General features: G+C 35.6%; 1 protein-coding gene across 2 annotated transcripts in view; it reads right to left on the bottom strand.

Moving 5' to 3' along the window:
* The window catches only part of TNPO1 (transportin 1), a 55,879-nt gene extending 36,660 nt beyond the window's left edge, over positions 1 to 19,219 (bottom strand). For both annotated transcript variants that reach the window (XR_002481882.1, XM_021711550.1), the window contains exons 1-5: positions 19,106 to 19,219; positions 14,705 to 14,854; positions 9,825 to 9,931; positions 7,450 to 7,582; positions 673 to 754 (exon numbers count right to left, since the gene is read on the bottom strand). Coding sequence is in view for 1 of the 2 variants with exons in the window: in XM_021711550.1 (XP_021567225.1) it covers positions 673 to 754; positions 7,450 to 7,499 (132 nt within the window). In the remaining variant the exon portion in view is untranslated. The remainder of the gene's footprint in view (positions 1 to 672; positions 755 to 7,449; positions 7,583 to 9,824; positions 9,932 to 14,704; positions 14,855 to 19,105) is intronic.
* Positions 19,220 to 19,535: the final 316 nt, after the last annotated feature.

Here is a 19,535-nt window from a genome sequence, read left to right as displayed (position 1 = left end):
CCCAGCCACAGCAGCCTCTACCTGCAGGGCTCTGGTGATCCTTCCACCTCAGCCTTCCAAGTAGCTGGAACTACAGTCAAATGCTACCACACCTGGCTAATTTTTTGATTTATTGTAGAGATGAGGTCTCGCCAAGTTGCCCAGGTGAGTCTCAAACCTGCAGGCTCAGGCAATCCACTCACCTCGGCCTCCCAAAGCGCGGGATTACAGGGTGAGCCACCGAGCCTGGCCACAAACTCTTATTTTACAATGGAAAAACAAATATTGTCCTTTTAGTCTGTGCCTTCAGATCCTTGCTATCAAGTCAGTTTTATCCAACCCCATTGATTTTTCACATTTCAAATACTGCATATGAGCTGGGAGATTCAATTTCCATATGCAATTTAAACAGAATACTGAAGGAAAAATCTTTGAAGTAGTCAAGGTATTAAACACACACCCCACAGTCAATATCTGTACGATACAAGTAGAAAAATTAGTAACAGAAAATAGCTTTAATTTTTAGCTAACAAAAATTTTAAGTCTATCCTGTATCTAATTTTAATATTACCAGAAATCACTTAATTGACCATTAAATTTCTGATTATAAATGATTACTATTTTAAAAACGACATGCAGTTAGCATTATCTAACCTTTTCAAAAACTAAGGGGGGAACGAGAATAAATCTTACCTCAATAAAAGAATCTATGTGCAACATCAGAGCTTGAGTCCTACTGATGATAAACTGATTGACACATGCAACAGCATGAGACCTAGAAACAAAGTTTGAAATTTAGAACACGCCCAGTATAGCTTTTTTCTATCTACAGAAAATTAGCAAAAACATTCCTCCATAAAAATATTATAGTATATTATATCCATATATATACCCACTAAAAGCAATGAGTCAAATCTGTGTACCAACAGAGAAAGAATGTGAAGAATATATTTAGTGAAAAATACAATTTGCAGAGCAATGCTAGTGTTTCTAAGCAGGTGGAAAATGTCTGAAAGGATATGCACAACTTTCTTTTTTTTTTTGAGTAGGAGTCTCACTCTGTCGCCTAGGATGGAGTGCAGTGGCATGCTCATGGCTATCGCAGTCGTGACTGCTGGGCTCTGGCGATCCTTCCGCCTCAGCCTTCCAAGTAGCTGGAACTACAGGTGCGCACCACCACACTCAGCTAATTTTTGATTTACTGTAGAGATGAGGTCTCTCCAAGTTGCCCAGACTGGTCTCAAACCCATGGGGGGCTCCGGCAATCCTCTTACCTCAGCCTCCCAAAGTGCTAGGATGACAGGTGTGAGCCACTGCGCCCAGTCTGATATACAACTTTTCGTAGTGGATACCTCTAAAGAGTAGGAGGCTGGGTGAAGGCACATTATTACATACCTACAGATTCAAAAATGGATGGATATGCATTCCCTTCGCAGCTAAACATGGGGACTAGCGAATGTGTCTGGGCATCCTCAATTCAGTACTCAGTGTTCTTACTGGCACCACCCTTAACAGCATGCCCTTAATCGAATCACCTCTCCTGCCTTCACTTCTTCTCTAGTCCAAGCCATAATCTCTGATCTCTTACCAGGGCTACTGCAAGAGGCTCTTCTGGTTTCTCGACTTCTACTGTGAAAAATACTACAACCCGTTTGACACACATTATAAGAACACACTTCACTCCTGTTCAGATTGCTCCAATAAAAGCTTTTTTTCTGCCAAATAGTATTTCAACTTTCATGGCCCACATCAGACCCTTGCTGTATCTTTGTTTTTTTCCTTCTCTTAAAATGTAAGTCTCCCTTATCTTGCAGGCTATGAACTGAATTTGGCTCCACTGCACAGTCTGCTGACCACTAACCTAGACATTCTTTATAATACGGCTCCTCCCTAACCCCCTAGCTTCGATTCCTACTCTGCTACGGCAGAAGTTGTTTTCCTCTGTCACTCTAAAAGCTTATCCCTAACTCCAGAGCCTTTTTACTTGCTGTTCTCTGTCGTAAACGTTCTTCACCAAGGTCTCGCATGGACTTGCTACCTTACTTTTGTTCAGCGTCTTGACACAAATGTTACATTTACCAAGAACCGTATCTATAAAATACCTCTATGAATCACTATCCCCTATTCTCATTTTTCCACTGAATTTAACACTGCCTGAAGTATTACTTATTGCCTGTTCTGTCTCCACTTCTGATAACCTTGTGATAACCTTTCCTTGTCTTAACCACTGTGCCAAAAACAGATTGGTTTTGGTTCCGCAGTTACAGCAAAAGCATGTAACACTTACTGAGTGTATATAAGCCAATATTAAGTAAAAAAGAACATACTATGGCGCTCTCCATCACTTAAATGGGTAGCACAGGGTAGGCTGCATATGCTTTAAAGTCTGTTTTTCTCATCTATAAAATAATACTACAATTCGTCTATTTGTTGTGGGGATTAAACTAAATGAGCCAATATATGTTGAGTGCTTGGCACTGTAAACAAATGTGAAAAGAAATATAAGAAAGGGAGTTTTAAAAGACTCTTTATTTTTAGCCTGTAATCTCAGCACTTTGGGAGGCCAGTTCAAGACTAGCCTGGGCAACATAGAAGACCTTGTCTCTCCAAGAAAATTTAAAAATTAGCCAGCCATGGTGGCACACACCTGTAGTTCCAGCTACTCAGGAGGCTGAGGCAGGAGGATAGCCTGAGCCCAGGAGGTCAAGGTTGTGGTTAAGTCACACAGCAAGACCCTGTCTCTACAAAAGCAAAAGCTTTTAAATTAAGAACAAAAATCTTTAAATTTGCATTTCTTTGTGTGTATGTAGGGCAAACAGGCATAAACATCTCATATCTCCACCCTCCAGAGGAAAAGGCTACTACTAGCATTTTCCAAATAAATTTTAGGAGCTTAAGGATAGTTAGAAATTATTTCTTTTTACCGCATATTTTTTGTTAAGTTTACTTAAAAAACTAGAAATTTTAACTTAAAGGCTATCATTACATCAGAGATCAAGTTCCTAGGAATGTATCTAAAAAAATATACTAGAGACCTATAAGGATTAAAACATGAAACTTTATTAAAAATAAGCAATTATTACTCTGAAAATGTCTACTTTCCCCAAACTGATCTGTAGATTCAATGCAATCCCAATACAAATTCCAAAAAGGTTTTTCATAAAACTTGACAATCCTGGAATTTGTATGGAAGAGAAAGGCATTCCTACTGTCCAGCATGTAAGCTCTAAGTACAATTTCCCAATAAAAGGAAGCAGATCTAGGTCAGAAATGTGGGTGATAAAACTCGAATCCTAAGGATATCTGTGCACTTAAAACTAAAAGTTTCTTTATATTATATAATCTGGTGATAAGCACAACAAAAATTATTCTTGGTACATATATTTTAATCAGTTTCTTAATTAGATCTGTCCGATGTCATGTAAATGGCATTTGTTCTTGAAGAATGAATCTTTCCCCAATAAGATCCCTACCTTATAAACCATAATATTTTTAAACAGAAAGAACATTCCCTCTAGAAGCATCAGAAGTATTTAGTAAGCTCAAAGTACATTCTGCTGAAAGAAATATATTTTCAATTCTAATTTCTTAACCCGAAATGTCTGCATAGTTCTAACTTTTTGCTTTTCTTCAACGCATTTTTATAAGGAAGAAACTCTTTAAATAGACTGTTTATAATTAATTCAAAAGCTTTGCAAGTGTACATGTTATAAAACAGCAGGTCTTATTTTCATTCCATTCTGGGACAGAACATAAATTTACCTTATGAACAGAAGCAGAAGTATCTAAATTTCCCCAAAGTTGACATATTCCAGAGCACAATTTGAGAAACTGAAAAATTATCCTCATATAGTTTCAGCTCTCACTGTTAATTTGTCTACCTATTTTCTTGCTGTGTAACATTTCATTCCAATGTTATAAGCTTTTTAATAAGTGCAATTTTCTAAAAGCCTCAAAAGCTCAAATTTTTGCCCCAAAATACATCAGAATTCAATTTGAAGTTATGATCATAAAATAACAATGAAATTAAGATAGAGGGCCCATTAACAGATCTACACATATACAGAACTACGCATATGACAGGTAACACTTTAGATCAACAGGGAAAAGGAAATGGCTATTTAATAATTATGCTAGGACTGTTACTCAAATGGAAAAGACTGACTGTACTCCTATCTCACACCACAAACCCACTGATACCAAATATATTAAGGTCTTAAATATTGAAACTCCCTAACACTTTTAAACATTTAGTAAAGACAAAAAGGGAAAAGATGTTCTCTACTGATGTAACTGATAAAGGTTGAGAATTCCTGCAAATCAATGGAGCACCAATAACCCAATATTTTAAAAGGGCAAAAGAGAAGATAGTATGTACAGCTAATAAGCACACAAGATGTTCAATATCATTAATAATAGAAAAGCACACTATCAAGACCATAATGAAATAATAAATATATATATATATTTTTTTAGCTGGAGTCTCACTCTTTTGCCCAGGCTGGCATCCAGGGGTATGATCATGGATGGCTCACTGCAGCCCTCCTGGGCTCAGGAAATCCTTCCACCTCAGCATCCAGAGTAGCTGGGACTATAGGCGTGCACCACTAAACCGGCTAACTGCTTTATTTTTGTAGACATGAGGTCTTGCTATGTTGCCTAAGCTGGTCTTGAAGTCCTGGGCTCAGGCAATCCTCTCACTTCAGCCTCCCAAAAGTGCTGGAATTGTAGGTGTGAGCCACCACGCATTTCTGGTCAATATCTTACTGGCAATTTTTCAAATGTCTGACAACATGAAATGCTAATAAAAAGCCTAAAATGGCACAACCTCTTTGGAAAAGTTTGGTATTATTTCCTTGAGTTAATCATTTACATGGGCTGTATCCAGTAATTTCTTTTCTAGATTTTATACCTCTATCTAACAGAACCCTAGCAGTATGTACAAAACAAGACAAGTATAAAAGCGTTTTCAGTAGCACTATTCTCGGTAGTAAAAACCTAGCAGCCACCCAAAGGCCATCAGGAGGAAGAGGCAAGTACATGAATAAACTGTATAACTGTCATGAAATGAAATGTTACACAGTAATCAAAGTGAGCAATACCGACCGACATATTTTAGGTAAAACTTAGCAACATAATATTAAAGTCACCAAAGCTTACATGTTTTGATGCTTAAAAACAAAAATACATACTCACTTTGCATACGCACTCAACAAAACTAAGAAGAAATACAAGGGAAGGATGAAGTTGGGATTTAGATGCAGGCTGTTGTCAAGGTCTTAATTTTGTTTTAGGTGGTGGATTTGACTAACAGCTAAATACAAGTGGGCCACGATGAGAACGTGCAATGAACTGAAAAATCACAATTCAATTCTGAGTACCTCAAGTCTGATAAAATGGCTGATTTTTACATTGCTTAGTCATGTAAGAGATAAAACTATACGGCCTCATTCTGTATACTTGAAATCCAACAGTTATTTTCAAGGGAAAAACTTTTAAGAGTACAAATACCAGTTAAACCATGTTAGTAAGGTATTAAATTATAATGTAGAATAAGATCGTATAAAGATATGTTTAATGGATAGCTAAAATACATAGCAGATACAGTTATTACTTAAATATACATTTAAAAAATGCTAATGCATGCATAACAGACTCCAGCAGGTAGTAATAAACAGTCATTGAATGGAAACATTCCTGAATTCCTAAATTCTACCTCAAGTTTTAATTAAATGACCATCTACAAAATTAAAATCATGAAAAACTATTAATATCTAATATCCAACAACAGCATATCAATTACCAGAAAGGTTTTTTGGATTTTTCTGTTTTTCTTTTAATTGATGAAAATTGGTCACAAAAAAGTGAATTTCCTAGAAGTGAAGAAAAGTATGCAAATTACCACACTTTCATCACCTTAGTTAAAATGCTAAAAGTGGGGTAGACTTCCTTGGGGAGTATGAATGCCTATCTAATTATGACTGCCAGGAGGAGTAACGTTTTAATTTTAAAATGTATTATGTGCATGATACTATAACAAATACGCATCTATTAAGTTTGTACTCTGCATAAAACAAAATTCACTATTACTTAAGGTGTAAAGTAACTAAAATTAAGCTAATGAGAATGAGAACTAAACAGAGAAATTTTTGTAAGAACAAGATTCCTGATCCTCTCTTTCCCTGACATACTGCTAAAAACATAATCCTCTGGAGAACAGCTTGGATTTTTGAAACAGCAGCTTACACACTAAATTCATGCATTTGGCTTCTAAGAACTGCATACTTCTAATTTAGTAATATAACACTTGGTTATTCCACATAAAAGCATAAAGCACTGACAACTGGAAGTAACACAAAAGCAACTGATAATCTGAAGAGCAATGACTTCCACAGAAACACAGTGCAAAGGACAAGTTAGAAAAAACTGAACAACAAAAAAAGGAATACAGCAGGCTGGAGAATGTTTGGAAAAGTTACAAAGAGTTTCACACACTTCAACACTGTAATGAAGACGTCATGATAGTTATAGCTAGAAAGAACAGACAACAAACTTAAAGCCTAATTTGATATTCTAAATACAACATATTAACAACTGTTAAAGCCAGACACTGTTCTAAGAACTGGAAATACAGAGGTGAATAAAGCAAAGCAAGTCAGGATTAGCTAGCTAACTATGCCTATTCTTTGATTTCAGGTTTACTAAAAAATTCTGCCACTTTTATTTGAAATGGTTTTTCATAATTAGATTGTAAAACCCTTAAGCTGAAAGTACTTACTCAATGAGAACATATTTTCTTTAAAATTCAATCAGCTTATCAATCACAGGATGAAGAAAAGCAAAGAATTAGGTGTGAAAATAGGAAAAGGGGAAGAGGACACTAAAAGCTCAGAGCTCAGTTCTCTGGTCGGGTGTGGTGGCTCACGCCTGTAATCCAGGCGCTTTGGGAGGCCAAAGCAGAAAAATTGTTTGAGCCAGTCTAATTAACATAGCAAGACCTCATCTCTACAAAAAAATTGTAAAAATTAGCTGGGCATGGTGGCATATACCTGTAGTCCTAGCTACTTGGGAGGTTGAGACAGAAGAATCACCTAATCCCAGGAGATCAAGGCTGTGGTGAGCTGTGATTATGCCACTGCACTCTAGCCTGGATGACTTAAAAAAACATCAAAAAAACAACTCAGCAAAGGTCTTAACATAAGGAACTTAATAGAAGCATGACTGTTAACTATCATGAAAGTTATTAACCATATAGAAGGTAAACGGTATCAAATTTAACGAAAATTCCATCTGGAAGAGTCAACATTTCACAGGTTTTGTTATTAATACAGGCAATTTCAATTATGTAGAATCGCCTTTGTAAAACATCCAGTGCCTTTAGCTAATCACAAAAATATTAGTTAATGCAAAACAAGGTAGCAACCAGGTTTATTAACAATTTGTAAATTAATACTTGCTGTACAATAATACCTTATTTTTGGACTACTGTGCTTGAAGAACTGCAAAAACTTGGGAATCATGATGTTGAGAGGACGATCTAAAACATCGCTATCTAAATCTCAGCAGAATCTTCACATATCTTTTGAAGGGCACCAAAGGCTCCCTGCAAAAGGCAAATTTTAAATGATTAGAATTCATTAAAAATGAAGCCATTTAAGAGTAGATTGAAGAATTATACTAACTTGCATGGATTAATGTTCTCAGACAATGTAAAACGCTGCCTTCTAAAATCCATAAGTTCAATCATTCAATTTTAAAACAAATTATTATACCACCGAGTATCTAAAATCTCAGTTTAAATATAATGGTACATTTTAGCATTAAATGACAAAACTAATTTTGGTTGGCAGGAATTAAACACCAGTTTGTCAAAATTAAATGGTAAAACTCCACATTTACATAGAAGGGTACTTAACCCCTGCAACAACTCTTTTTTTCCTTTTTTTGGGTTGGAGTCTCACTCTGTAGCCCAGGCTGGAGTGCAATGGAACAACTCTTTTTGAAGCACAAAGAAAGGCAATTAATACTATTAAAAAGTTTCTTATACATAAAACCTTCTATTGGGTACTGGTGACTAAATGTGTTACAAGGGCAGGCAATTTAATTGCCAACTATTTTCCTATAGCCATTTTTACACTAAAGGAGACAAACCAGAGTCTTTAAACAAAACGCTAGTTACCTCAACCAACCACCTCACTGCACTTACAATTCCACTGGCAGCAGCTTGATGCTTATTTTCCATAGTAAAGTTAACTTTAAGAGTGTCCAACAGAAGGTAAACTCGTTTAAGGCAATTATTCAATTTTTTTTAGAGTGCATAATACTCTAAAAATAATAAATTTGGAAATTGAAATTTAAAACATATTTTTAAATCAAAGTCTCTCTATCATGCAGGCTGAAGTGCAGTGGCAAGATCATGGCTACCGCAGCCTTGGCCTTCCAAGTAGCTGAGATTACAGGCACATGCCATGCCCAACTAATTTTTTTTATTTGTTAGAGACGAGGTCTCATCATGTTGCCTAAGCTGGTCTTGAACTCCTGGGCTCTGGCAATCTTCTCGCCTCAGCCTCCCAAAGTGCTGGGATTATAGGTATGAGCCATCACATCCAGCCAAAGTTCAAAATTTAAAAAGACAAAATTTCAGTCTTAGATTTAACATGCATTAGATATTAGGAAATTTAATTGCCATCTTATAATAAAAATCAATATAAATTCCAACTAGGAACATTTAGCAATCACTCCATACCAGCATCTTGAAAACACAAATCTTCAATTCAGAAAGATAGGAATTCTATTTAAAGTATGAATTCTATGGAGTAGCTCTACAACTTCACAATTACTACAGCTTAAATTTCTTATTCTTAGATAGTGCTTGCTTAAAGTTTTGATCTTTTATGTTATTACCACCATACCAAAGCTCTGTTTAAATATAATAAACTGTCACACAACGACTAAATATTATTAGATTTTCTGTAATCTTATCAGTATACTTCCAAAGCATTTTTGTGTATATGAGAATGAAGAATTTTTCCTTCCTTTTTAGGAAGGGAGAAAAATGACTTTAAACACTATATTGCTGATTCTCCCTCATCCCATCTTCTCTTCCTGTTTCCCCTTTCCCAAGACAGGCAAAAAACTGCCAGGTGGTAAGGCCGCCTGATTCCTTTTGTTTAGGTTATCCCTGTGCCTGCCCTGCCTTCAAGTCTTGCTCTTTGGGAGAGAGAGGAGTCATTGCTTTAGAGAGTCAAAACATTTCATATGGTTTCCACTTAACAAATAGATTTCTACCCAAATTAAAAGCCTGCTAATAAAAGAGACACAGCAGTAACTAAAAGTGAGAAATTATAAAAGACGCTCATCTCCCCAAATGGAAATGTTGCTAGTGATTTGATCAGTGGCAAAAAAAACAACAATCAGTTAATTTATGATTAAAACTAGACCAATTAGACATATCTAGGTATGTTATACAATAAGAAGCATTAAAAACAATTTAGAGAAGTTAAGTGAGTACTCATGATCTGTCTGGGATTTGGTAAACTTTAGTCTATCTTAAAAAAAAAACACGAACCAATTAAGCTCTGTTTATTCCATACATATATGGACCCAAGGATAACATTAAAATAGAAAAACATAAGATATCTCTCCTTGAAAGAAATATAGCAAAGAGGTCTTACAACAGTCTTTACTGTTAGTAAATAGTATGATAAATGATTCGCAAATGTAAAACACAAAGGTCACTACTTTGGCTTCTAAGCTTTGAAGTTGGATGATTCAGAGGAAATATTATTGCTAAAGGTTGCTAATATACAGCATGACAAAAAAATAATAAAGAACAATTTCTTTACCTCACAAGTGTTGTAATCTTCAGAATCTAACAGGCTACAGAGTTTTGGTAAGAGGTCAGGCCAATTCTGCAATTCTCCCTTGGAGGCTATGGTTGTAATCAAAATACCTTGAAAGAAAACACACATCTTTTAAATGTCTCAAGCCTAAGGGTTCCAAACTGTACAAAAGACTGCAAATTCCTTTTCTCCAGCCATACTAAAAAATAGCTCCACCAATTAACTCCAGTTCTAACCACACAAAAGAGTACAAAGAAAATATACCAAAATGTTCGAAGCACTTATCACTGGATAATAAGCTTATGAGTCTTTCAGACCCAGATAAAAGATACATTAAGAAGCTAAGAATAGTTCCCTGACTTAATCTGGAACCACAGCCAAGGACCACAGCAGGGAAAACTAAAGTAGATGAGCATCACTTGAGAGCAATCCTGCAAGATCATAGTTTACAGCCTCATGGAGGCAGGCTACATACTCCTACAACAGTTCCCTCTTACTGCATAGTCACCAGAAAGGCGATCTTGGAGGCTGAGAGAGACATATTGACTGACTGTTTTGTTCTGACTGACTGGATTATTTCAACTGTGTTGTGTGGCTGAGTTGTGACAGTCAATGGGTTATGCCAACACAAAAACAATAATAACACACAAGTTTTGTGTCCACATTTTTCCCTGCCACAGTAAATATATTATTAGCAATATAATGTAATATACTTAATGATGAAGATTTATTAGTATCAGAAGAGTATAAATGACAGTAGGCAAATTATTTTTATTTGAAGATGCAAAATACTAATCTAAAAATATGAAAAAAGAAAAATTCTTCATAGGGTCATATTGAAAATTCAATGGTATATAGAAAATGCCTGCCATTTAGTAAACACTCAACGATTATTACTGAACAGCAAATAACACTGTATAAATTTTCTACATTAGTTTTGAGAAGGTTGCTCTCAGAGGTAAAGAACTTCAAAAAAATGTAAAAAGCAAAGACACTGGCAAATATTTACTCTCCACTAAAAAACAGAAATTACATAGTAAGGATCAATGTACTGATAACATTTTAAAAACATTAGCCCTTATGATAAAATAGTCTCCAGTAAGACCCAAAAGTAGCAAGACCTGATCCTTCTTGCAATTTATTGTTTCCCAGAATTGAAATAGAAAAGGACTGAGGGGACGAGAAGGACTTGGATCTGCCTAAAGGAAAGCAAGCGTGTATTACATAAGAATGCAAACAAGTAATAATTAAAAATCAAACATAATCTACAAATTGGTGACATTACTTCTGCTAGGAGCCCATTAAAGAATGTTGACAAACTGACAAATCGCAAACTTAGTTTGGACCCAAATCTCATCCACTCCTGAAAAATCACCTAATACCTAGCAGAGTTGCAAAAGGTCTTTCTCAGTATTTACAACAAGCACAGGAATAAAATCAGTGTCTTCGGCAACATGAAAGTCTTAAATACCTAAACAACACACTTTGACCCAATAATGCCATTTATACAAATTAAGTCTACAGAAACTTTCCCACAGATGTATAAACATACATAAAAGAATATTCACTGAAACAGTAAAAATTAAAAACTGTTTTTTTTTTTTTAAGTTGGAGTCTCAGTCTAGCCCAGACAGGAATGCAGTGACACCATCACGGCTCACTGCAGCCTAGCCACCTGGGCTCGGGCGATCCTTCTGCCTCAGCCTCCTGAGAAGCTGGGACTACAGGTGTGTGTGCCATGAACACCCAGCTAATTTTTTTGATTTTTTTGTAGAGAAGGGGTCTTGCCATGTTGCCCAGGCTAGTCCTGAAGTCCTGGGCTCAAGCAATCCTCCTGCCTCAACTTCCCTGGGATTATAGGTGCTACTGTGCCCAGCAGACAAACCGTTTACTCTTTAACAAGAGAAACAATTTTACCTTTATCTAATGAATTACCACAGTCATGAAAATGTGGTCTCTTCCAAATATACTTCCTTGATAAGATTCCCAATATATATTGTTAAGGTTAATTGGTTAATGCCAAAGTTGCAAGTTTACTTTATAATAAAAAATATTTTAATTTTAATTAAAATATTTAAGTACTGTTAAGTATTGTAAGCAAGTATTATATTAAGTGCTAAGAAATACAAAAATAACACATCATCCTTGCTCTTAAGGCGTTCAGTCAGGAATCTCTGACAACATTTGACATGATCTGGAGACAATTTTGGTCATCACAAGGTACATGGCTTCTACTGATACTAAGTGGGTAGAGGCCAGAGATGCTGATTAACATCCTATTATAGTACGCAGACAGGACAGCCCATCCACAAATAATTACCCAGGCCAAAATGTCAAGTGCTAAAGCTGGAAAACCCTGGTCTAGAAGAGCAGATTCTACTTTAACTAAAAGTGTAGAATATATTTATGCTACTATACACTTATCGATTTTCTACGTGACGAAGAATCAGTTTGCAATTCTTAGAGATGACATTTAGAAACCTACAAAATTTAACTTACAAAACATATTCCTAAGAGCGTTTTAAACTTGTCTAAATGTGAACTAAGATTAAGCAATGTAAAAGACCAGGGGAAAAAAAAAACTTCTTCCCAGATTTATTGTTGGAAAGCACTGATGAGTTAGTTTATTTATCTTTTTTTTATGATAAAGATGTGGGGTACAATTCAGGGTTAGGTATACAAACGTTGATTATACAGGTACCCTTGTTGATGAGGTGTGCCCCTCCTTCCCCTAACATTTCCCTCAATCAACTGCCAATCCTACCCCCTCTCCCAGTTTCCCACTACTGCCAATGCCTTTCTTATAGCACTGATGAGTTTAAATCAGCTCATCTATTTTCCTGAAGAAAAAGAAAAAAAACCTCCTGATTTTAAGACATAATGCTTTGGATAAGGCAATATATGTACATACACACACATATGGTACATCATTAAATACTTTAGAATCTTCATGTTGTGCCCCAAATAATTTCTCCCTTCTCGGGGAAGCATCTGTCAATCCTACTTTCCACCACCTTCTCTGATCTTCGCCGAGCGAAGGAGGAGAGGGGAAGAGGGACAAAAGTAAAGGTTCTTATTCTTAACTAACATAAAGCAGGCAGATAATTTAACTGGTCAAGCAGCTTGGATTTGTTTTACCTACTTAACATTACAGACTTTTGAAAACAGAAAGTCCACACATACATAAAAGGAGAGAAATATACTGAACTGAATGTACCCGTGAAGCTATCACAACAGTCACTGACACAGGGTCAATCTTGCTTCATCTATACTTTCACCTACAGCCACCTCCAACACTCCCAATCCTAGAAATCACGTCATTTGGGAATACATTACAGTTCTGTCTGAAGCCACTTCACTTATTTTCAGGAAAGCAAGTAACTAAATAAAAACTTGATTTGTTTCTGTTCTGAAAACTGCAGTGGTTCTCACACTTAGAATACTTAAATATCTACTTCATATACACTAGAATTAAACCAAAGACCTCTCATATTCTAATAGATATCAATAAAAAATGATGCCTATGTATGTCATTTCACTCATTGGTTTTAAAATAAGAAGTCAGAAGATACTTAAGTGCTTAAATAATTTCTGAGATAAACCCAGCTCTCAAATGTTAAAAAAACCTTTAGGAAAAGGAAAAAGAAATCCAGCACTCACTGGGAGATAAAACCAATTCTTCTCCCCCCAACCCTATTATGTTCAGCCTTTCAGACTTACAAGAGGCCAAGCACTGCAGTTTGGACCAAACGGCATTTAAAAATGGGTTTAAGATGGAATACAGTTTACAGACAAATTTCGTATCTGATTTCTACATCCTTTCCTCTCAGCTGAGTTGCCACCTCTCATCTCTTTCTTTCCAAACCCCATTCCACAGTCTTGAATTCAAACAGAAAAGGTTAGCACACACTAGTGTCAGGAGAAAGCCAAGTCTTAAGGTACAGACGGACACATTCGGATCCGAGGGAACTCATGTTTTCTACCCATCAAATGTAAAACCAGTGTTAAAACTGTGACTGTTTGAGAATGTTTGGAGGGAAGTCACAAAGTCTCTGCTTTCTAAGTAAGAGAAAAATTAGGTACTTTTTCAAACCCATGAGACAAAATATCCAAAATGAAGGAACTCCCTAAAGAGAGCATTTGATTTCTTTAACTGGCTTCTATTTAACCAACCGGGTAAATGAACAGAACGTAACATCCTTGTAAAACGTAGTTGCTGAAGCCCACAGCACACCAAAGGCTGCCCATCGGCAGGCTACCCATGACTAACTACAGTGGCCTGTTTTGCTTCTGTGGGTTGGTACTGTGCTTACCCACAGCCGTGTGTGTGTGTGTGTGTGTGTGTGTGTGTGTACTGTGCTTACCCACAGTCGTGTGTGTGTGTGTGTGTGTCCCCAAAATGATTTCTATCAGTTACTATAATTAAGCATCTTAATTCAGTACTACATACACTGACAGGAAGCTGTTTTTTCCCTGAAAAAAAGTTGAACATTCTGAAGACTAAAAAATTGCTGTTGAATTAGATATGCAATCCTATAGATTGTTTTAATAAAACAATCAGTTTTTCTTTACATGTAAAAGTGAAACGAGAAATCACACTCCATGAATTACTCAAAGCAGATAGCTAGTGAAAACTCCCAGCTGCGTACTCAAAGAAAAGGTAGTGACTAAACTAGTATCAACTGTTGATGCCCTATTTTAACCAACTTTGATTAAGCAAAGTTTCAAATGTAAACATCATTTCAAAAGCATTTACATAGCAATGAAAATCTTTCACAATTTAACATGAAATAGCTAACAAAAATCCCTATAAAAATGATGTCATCTCTAAAAAATGATCCAGTTACAAACGAAATAAGTAAAATTGTTACAATATAACTTACCAACAGTAGCTCTAATCAGAGGAGAGGAGTCACCAATATTACTTAAACATTCACTTTTAATAAAGTCTGTTACACCATTTGGAAAGTTCTGAAAATGTGCTTTCACATTATTCTTCAAGATGAGACCACTCAAGGATCTTGTGGGTTCATCTGCAATAAAGTAACAATAGTTTTGAGGTTTAAAGTAGTTATTCCAACATGGCCCAATCACAGTAACTTTAGAAATACTTTTATTTAAAAGGTGATTGTCAAATTCAAATTCATTTTGCTCTAACCAGTTAAAAAAATCATAATTCACTGTCAAAAGATTAGCTCCATTATATATATAGGTCAGGGTTTCTCAATCTTGGCACTATTAACATTTTGACAATAGTTTGACATACTGACAATTCTTTATTGTGGGCGCTGTTTTGTGCACTTTAAGATGTTTACAAATATCATGACAGCAGCACCCTTCCAAGTTGTGATAACAAAAAATGTTTTCAGATAATGCCAAATATCATCTAAGTGGGACAAAGCCATTCTTGGTTGAGAACTGTTGATTTAATTTACAAGTTAATTTAGTTTATATCTGGCCACTGTACTCAAGCTTTATTGTTAACTGACAATCACTATAGATCTGGAAGTATTAGTCACTAATAAGCAGACAAAGAATATATGGGATCACCCTCACATAAATATAATTGCCATTAATTTATATCATATTTTTCACTTGCCTCAGAGCTTAAAAATAAAGCAAATATCTCCAAAAATTTTTAAAAAATAAATTTACTTTAGAAGAAAGTTTAATCCATAGAGGTATTAACAATTTTAAAACAGAGACAGGATCTCACTATGTTGTCCAGGCTGGTCTGAAACTCCTGGTCTCAAAAAATCCTCCTGACTCGACCTTCCCAGGTGCTGGGATTATAAGTGTGTCATCACACTCAGTCAACAAATTTTCAATAAGTAATACTAGTAGAATATAACCGATATTTTACCAGTTGGTATCACCATCAACAATATCAGCAACAGTTAACATCTTCTGCATACACTAAATGCACTCCAAGTAGCACTCCATTTAATCCTTACAACCTCGTGAGACAGGTATTATTCATCCCATTGCACAAGTGAAGAAACTGAGGCCTTTGCCAAAGTCACACCAGGCTGCTAAGAAGGGAGGTCAAAATAGTCACCTCAGTTTGGTTCTAGAGTATACACTTTGAACCATTCTATAGGGTACCCTCCTTCTCAAAGGAGTTACAAGATGGTAACAGCTGGTGTGCTGAACAGAATATGCTATTAAAACACTGCTGTTTTACCTACATTATTAAAAAAATAAAACTCCCCGAGCTTTTTCTAGCTAGTATTATGTTCCCAAAGTCTGACTGGTATTGAAATCTTGAAGGGTAAAACACACCTAGAGGCTAAAGAGCAAAGTTTTTCTGTGCAAAAACCCCATTCAGGTCATTAGAGCAACAGAAAACCTTTGAATATAATCTAAAAACCTCTTTTAATTTTCAAGCATAACCCATTCTAACGAGTAACTTAAAATGAAACAAGACATACCTCCGAATTCTCTTAAAATAAATGAAGTAAAATAAATGCCATGGTTGGGTGCAGTTGCTCATGCCTATAATCCCAACACTTCTGGAGGCTCAGGCGGGAGGACTGCTTGAGCCCAGGAGTTCAAGACCAGCCTGATCAACATAACAAGATCTCGACTCTCAAAAAATAAAAAAATTTAGCCAGGCATGGTAGTGCATGCCTGTGGTCTCAAGCTACTCAGGAAGCCAGGCAGAAGGTTCGTCTGAGCCTAGGAGGTCAAAGCTACAGTGAGCCATGACCTCCTACACTCCAGCCTAGACAACAGAGTAAGAACCCAACTCAAAAAGTAAAATAAAATAGTAAAATAAAATAAATGAAGTCAGATATTTTAAAATAAAATAAATGAAGCCAGATATTTTAACTTCCTCAAACAATAAACTTGTCTTAAGTTAGCTCTTAATAATTCAGCCATGTAGTTATTTTACATGGCACAAATAATCTGTTTTTACAAGAAATACAGTATATTGTGTTTACAATGAAGGAAGATGAAGGCTTCAATAAACCACAAAATGAAACAAAATTAAAAGTATATCTCCTCTTAAAATTCATTTTAAGAAGTCACTAACTAACCATTTCCTTTTTTTAAAAAAAAAATTAAGATTACTTTACTGAGTCCTCAATTTGTTTATTATCTATAACGTGAGGGAATTAGAGCTCTTCCAGATTAAAAATTATACTCCACAATTCAGTGATTACTAAATAAACATGTTCATTTAAAGATGTTACTTTTAGCCAGGCTCGGTGGCTCAGCCTGTAATCCTGCACTTTGGGGGGCTGAGGTGAGTGGACTGCCTGAGCCCACGGGTTCGAGACCCGCCTGGGCAACTTGGTGAGACCTCTACAATAAATCAAAAATATTAGCCGGGCGTGGCAGTACGCGTCTGTAGTTCCAGCTACTTGGAAGGCTGAGGTGGAAGGATTGCCGGAGCCCAGCAGGTTGAGGTTGCAGTGGCAGGGAACGTGCCACTGCACTCCAGTCCGGGCGATGGGCGACGGAGTGAGTCTCCAACTCAAAAAAAAAAAAAAAAGATGCTACCTTTGTTCCTTCTTTAATATAAATTATCACAATGCCAAACTCTTAATCCCCTGGGGAAAATTATCAAATGTAAAACTCCTACTATGTCCTTGGAGAAATTGCCTCATTAGAAGAAATACAGTTTAGGAACAAGAAATTATGAATAAAATACTTTACACCTTTTATGGTTTTATAATTATTAGGTGTTTGTGGAAGCAGTGACTTCCAAACTCTTGCCACTATTTGAATATGTTTTTTAAAAGTACTTCGGAAGAAAAAAAAGTACTTCTGAAGTATCCTTATAGCCCAAGAAACCTGAAATAAAAGAGCATAAAATTGTAAAAACCTTAAGATGTGGAGTATAGGGTGAGGACACGAGAGTAGACAGCTTTTGTGAAAATAAATTTTAAAATTTCAAGTAAAACACAAATTAGAAAAATTCACTAAATATTTTAGTTCTTTAAAAAACAGCAGATAATCAACTATTGTGTCCGAAAAATTTCTTTATTAACAATGTATCATAAATGAATGCCTAGTTTTTCTTTTTTGAGTCAGAATCTTACTCTGTTACCCAGGCTGGAGTGGTGGCATGATTATGGCTCACTGCAACCTTGAACTCCTGGGGCTCAGAATTTCTAGATTCTTAAAATTTAGATTTAGGGATTAAAATTTTCTGTTATGTCCCTCAATCACAAATTAAAATCCCCCCAATTAACTACAAGATCATTTGAAAACAATTCAGAAGAAATTACTGTGTATGAATTCTCAAAAATCTGAATGTAAGATTAACAAGATTTTACTACACATGAAAACCATTAACCTGCTAGAGTTTGGAGCTGAAACCTTACAGATGGTCTGGTTGTCTAACACAGGCATTTTATAGCTGAAAGAATTAAGAGAGGCTAAATGACATAGTACCAAAGGTCTAAAACTTGTTAATTTCCAAGTCCAAGTGCAGTTGTTTTTACTAACTGCACTTAAGTTTCTAAAACACTAATCACTGAATGGGGTACAGTGCTTTCATTTGGAGGCCAGTCAGTTGATCAATAAGTATTTTTAAATGTTGTCTATGTGTCTGCCATGTTTCAGGAAGGGAATATTTAAATAACGCTCACTACATAAGCTCCTTGAGGGCAGAGATTTTTGTTTGTTTTGTTCACTTTTCTCTCTGAAGCCTGCAGATTACCTGGTAAAGAGGTGGTGCTCAATAAATATTCGTGAAATAAAGTCTAGTGGAACACATTATCACGTTATTAGTAACAATCAAATGACCATGTCATAAAAATCAAGCTATTTATGCATTTTAAATTGTCATAAAAATAATTTAAATTTAAAAGAAGAGTTAATAAAAGAGGATAGGAGGACATATTCAAGAGATCAGCAGTAATTATCTCTGGAAGATGGGATAAGTAATTTTTCATTTTGGTTATATGGCCTTTCCATTTTTCCTACGACGAAATACACATATATTCAGTTATTATTAAATCCTATAGTCGATCTGTGTTTTAAAAGAAACCAACCTTTGTTATACTTATGCATAAGCACTGAAGCAAAGCACCAAAATACTTTTGCAACATGTTTTTCATTTGCAAAGAATGAGGGAACTGATTATATAAACACCCATTTAACAACTGCATGTTTATTAAGCACATAAATGCTTAGAGTGGCAGTAACTGCTCATCCCACATCTATAAAGAATAGGGTTACAAAATGAGAAACTCTTTGAAAACGAATAATTCTCACCATACTTAAGTAAATCCTAAAGTTAGTTTTAAATAGTTAACACAAATCCTACTTACCTTCAGATTTTAATTTTGTTAGAACAAAAATCAAATAGTTGTTAAAATCTGGATATTGATTGAGTTGTTCCAGTTTCTAGAACAAACAGTAGTTAAGGAAACTTCTCTGTGTAACCTAAGGAAGAAGGTTAAGCATTTCTTGTCTAAAAAAAAAAAAAAAAAAATCAAGAAACCCTTTTGTGGTTTTTTAATACTTGAATTTTTAACTAAAAATAAGGATATCACATTAAATCTATCAACACACTATTCCAAAACCACACTACTGCCTGTTAAATCTTGTAGGTACTTTACAGCTAAAATTTACCAATTATATTCAATACAACACAAGCCAGTTCTAGCTTCAGCATACCCAACGTAGCAAAACATTTCTATTTTAAAACATGCTAACCAGAAAGGTATTTAAATATGAAATAATCACTTCGGGAGGTCG

Source organism: Carlito syrichta, unplaced genomic scaffold (genome assembly GCF_000164805.1).
Source record: "Carlito syrichta isolate Samal-C Ts95f unplaced genomic scaffold, Tarsius_syrichta-2.0.1 Scaffold302357, whole genome shotgun sequence".
NCBI classification, from domain to species: domain Eukaryota; kingdom Metazoa; phylum Chordata; class Mammalia; order Primates; family Tarsiidae; genus Carlito; species Carlito syrichta.
This window is presented reverse-complemented; position numbering and strand designations above follow the sequence as displayed.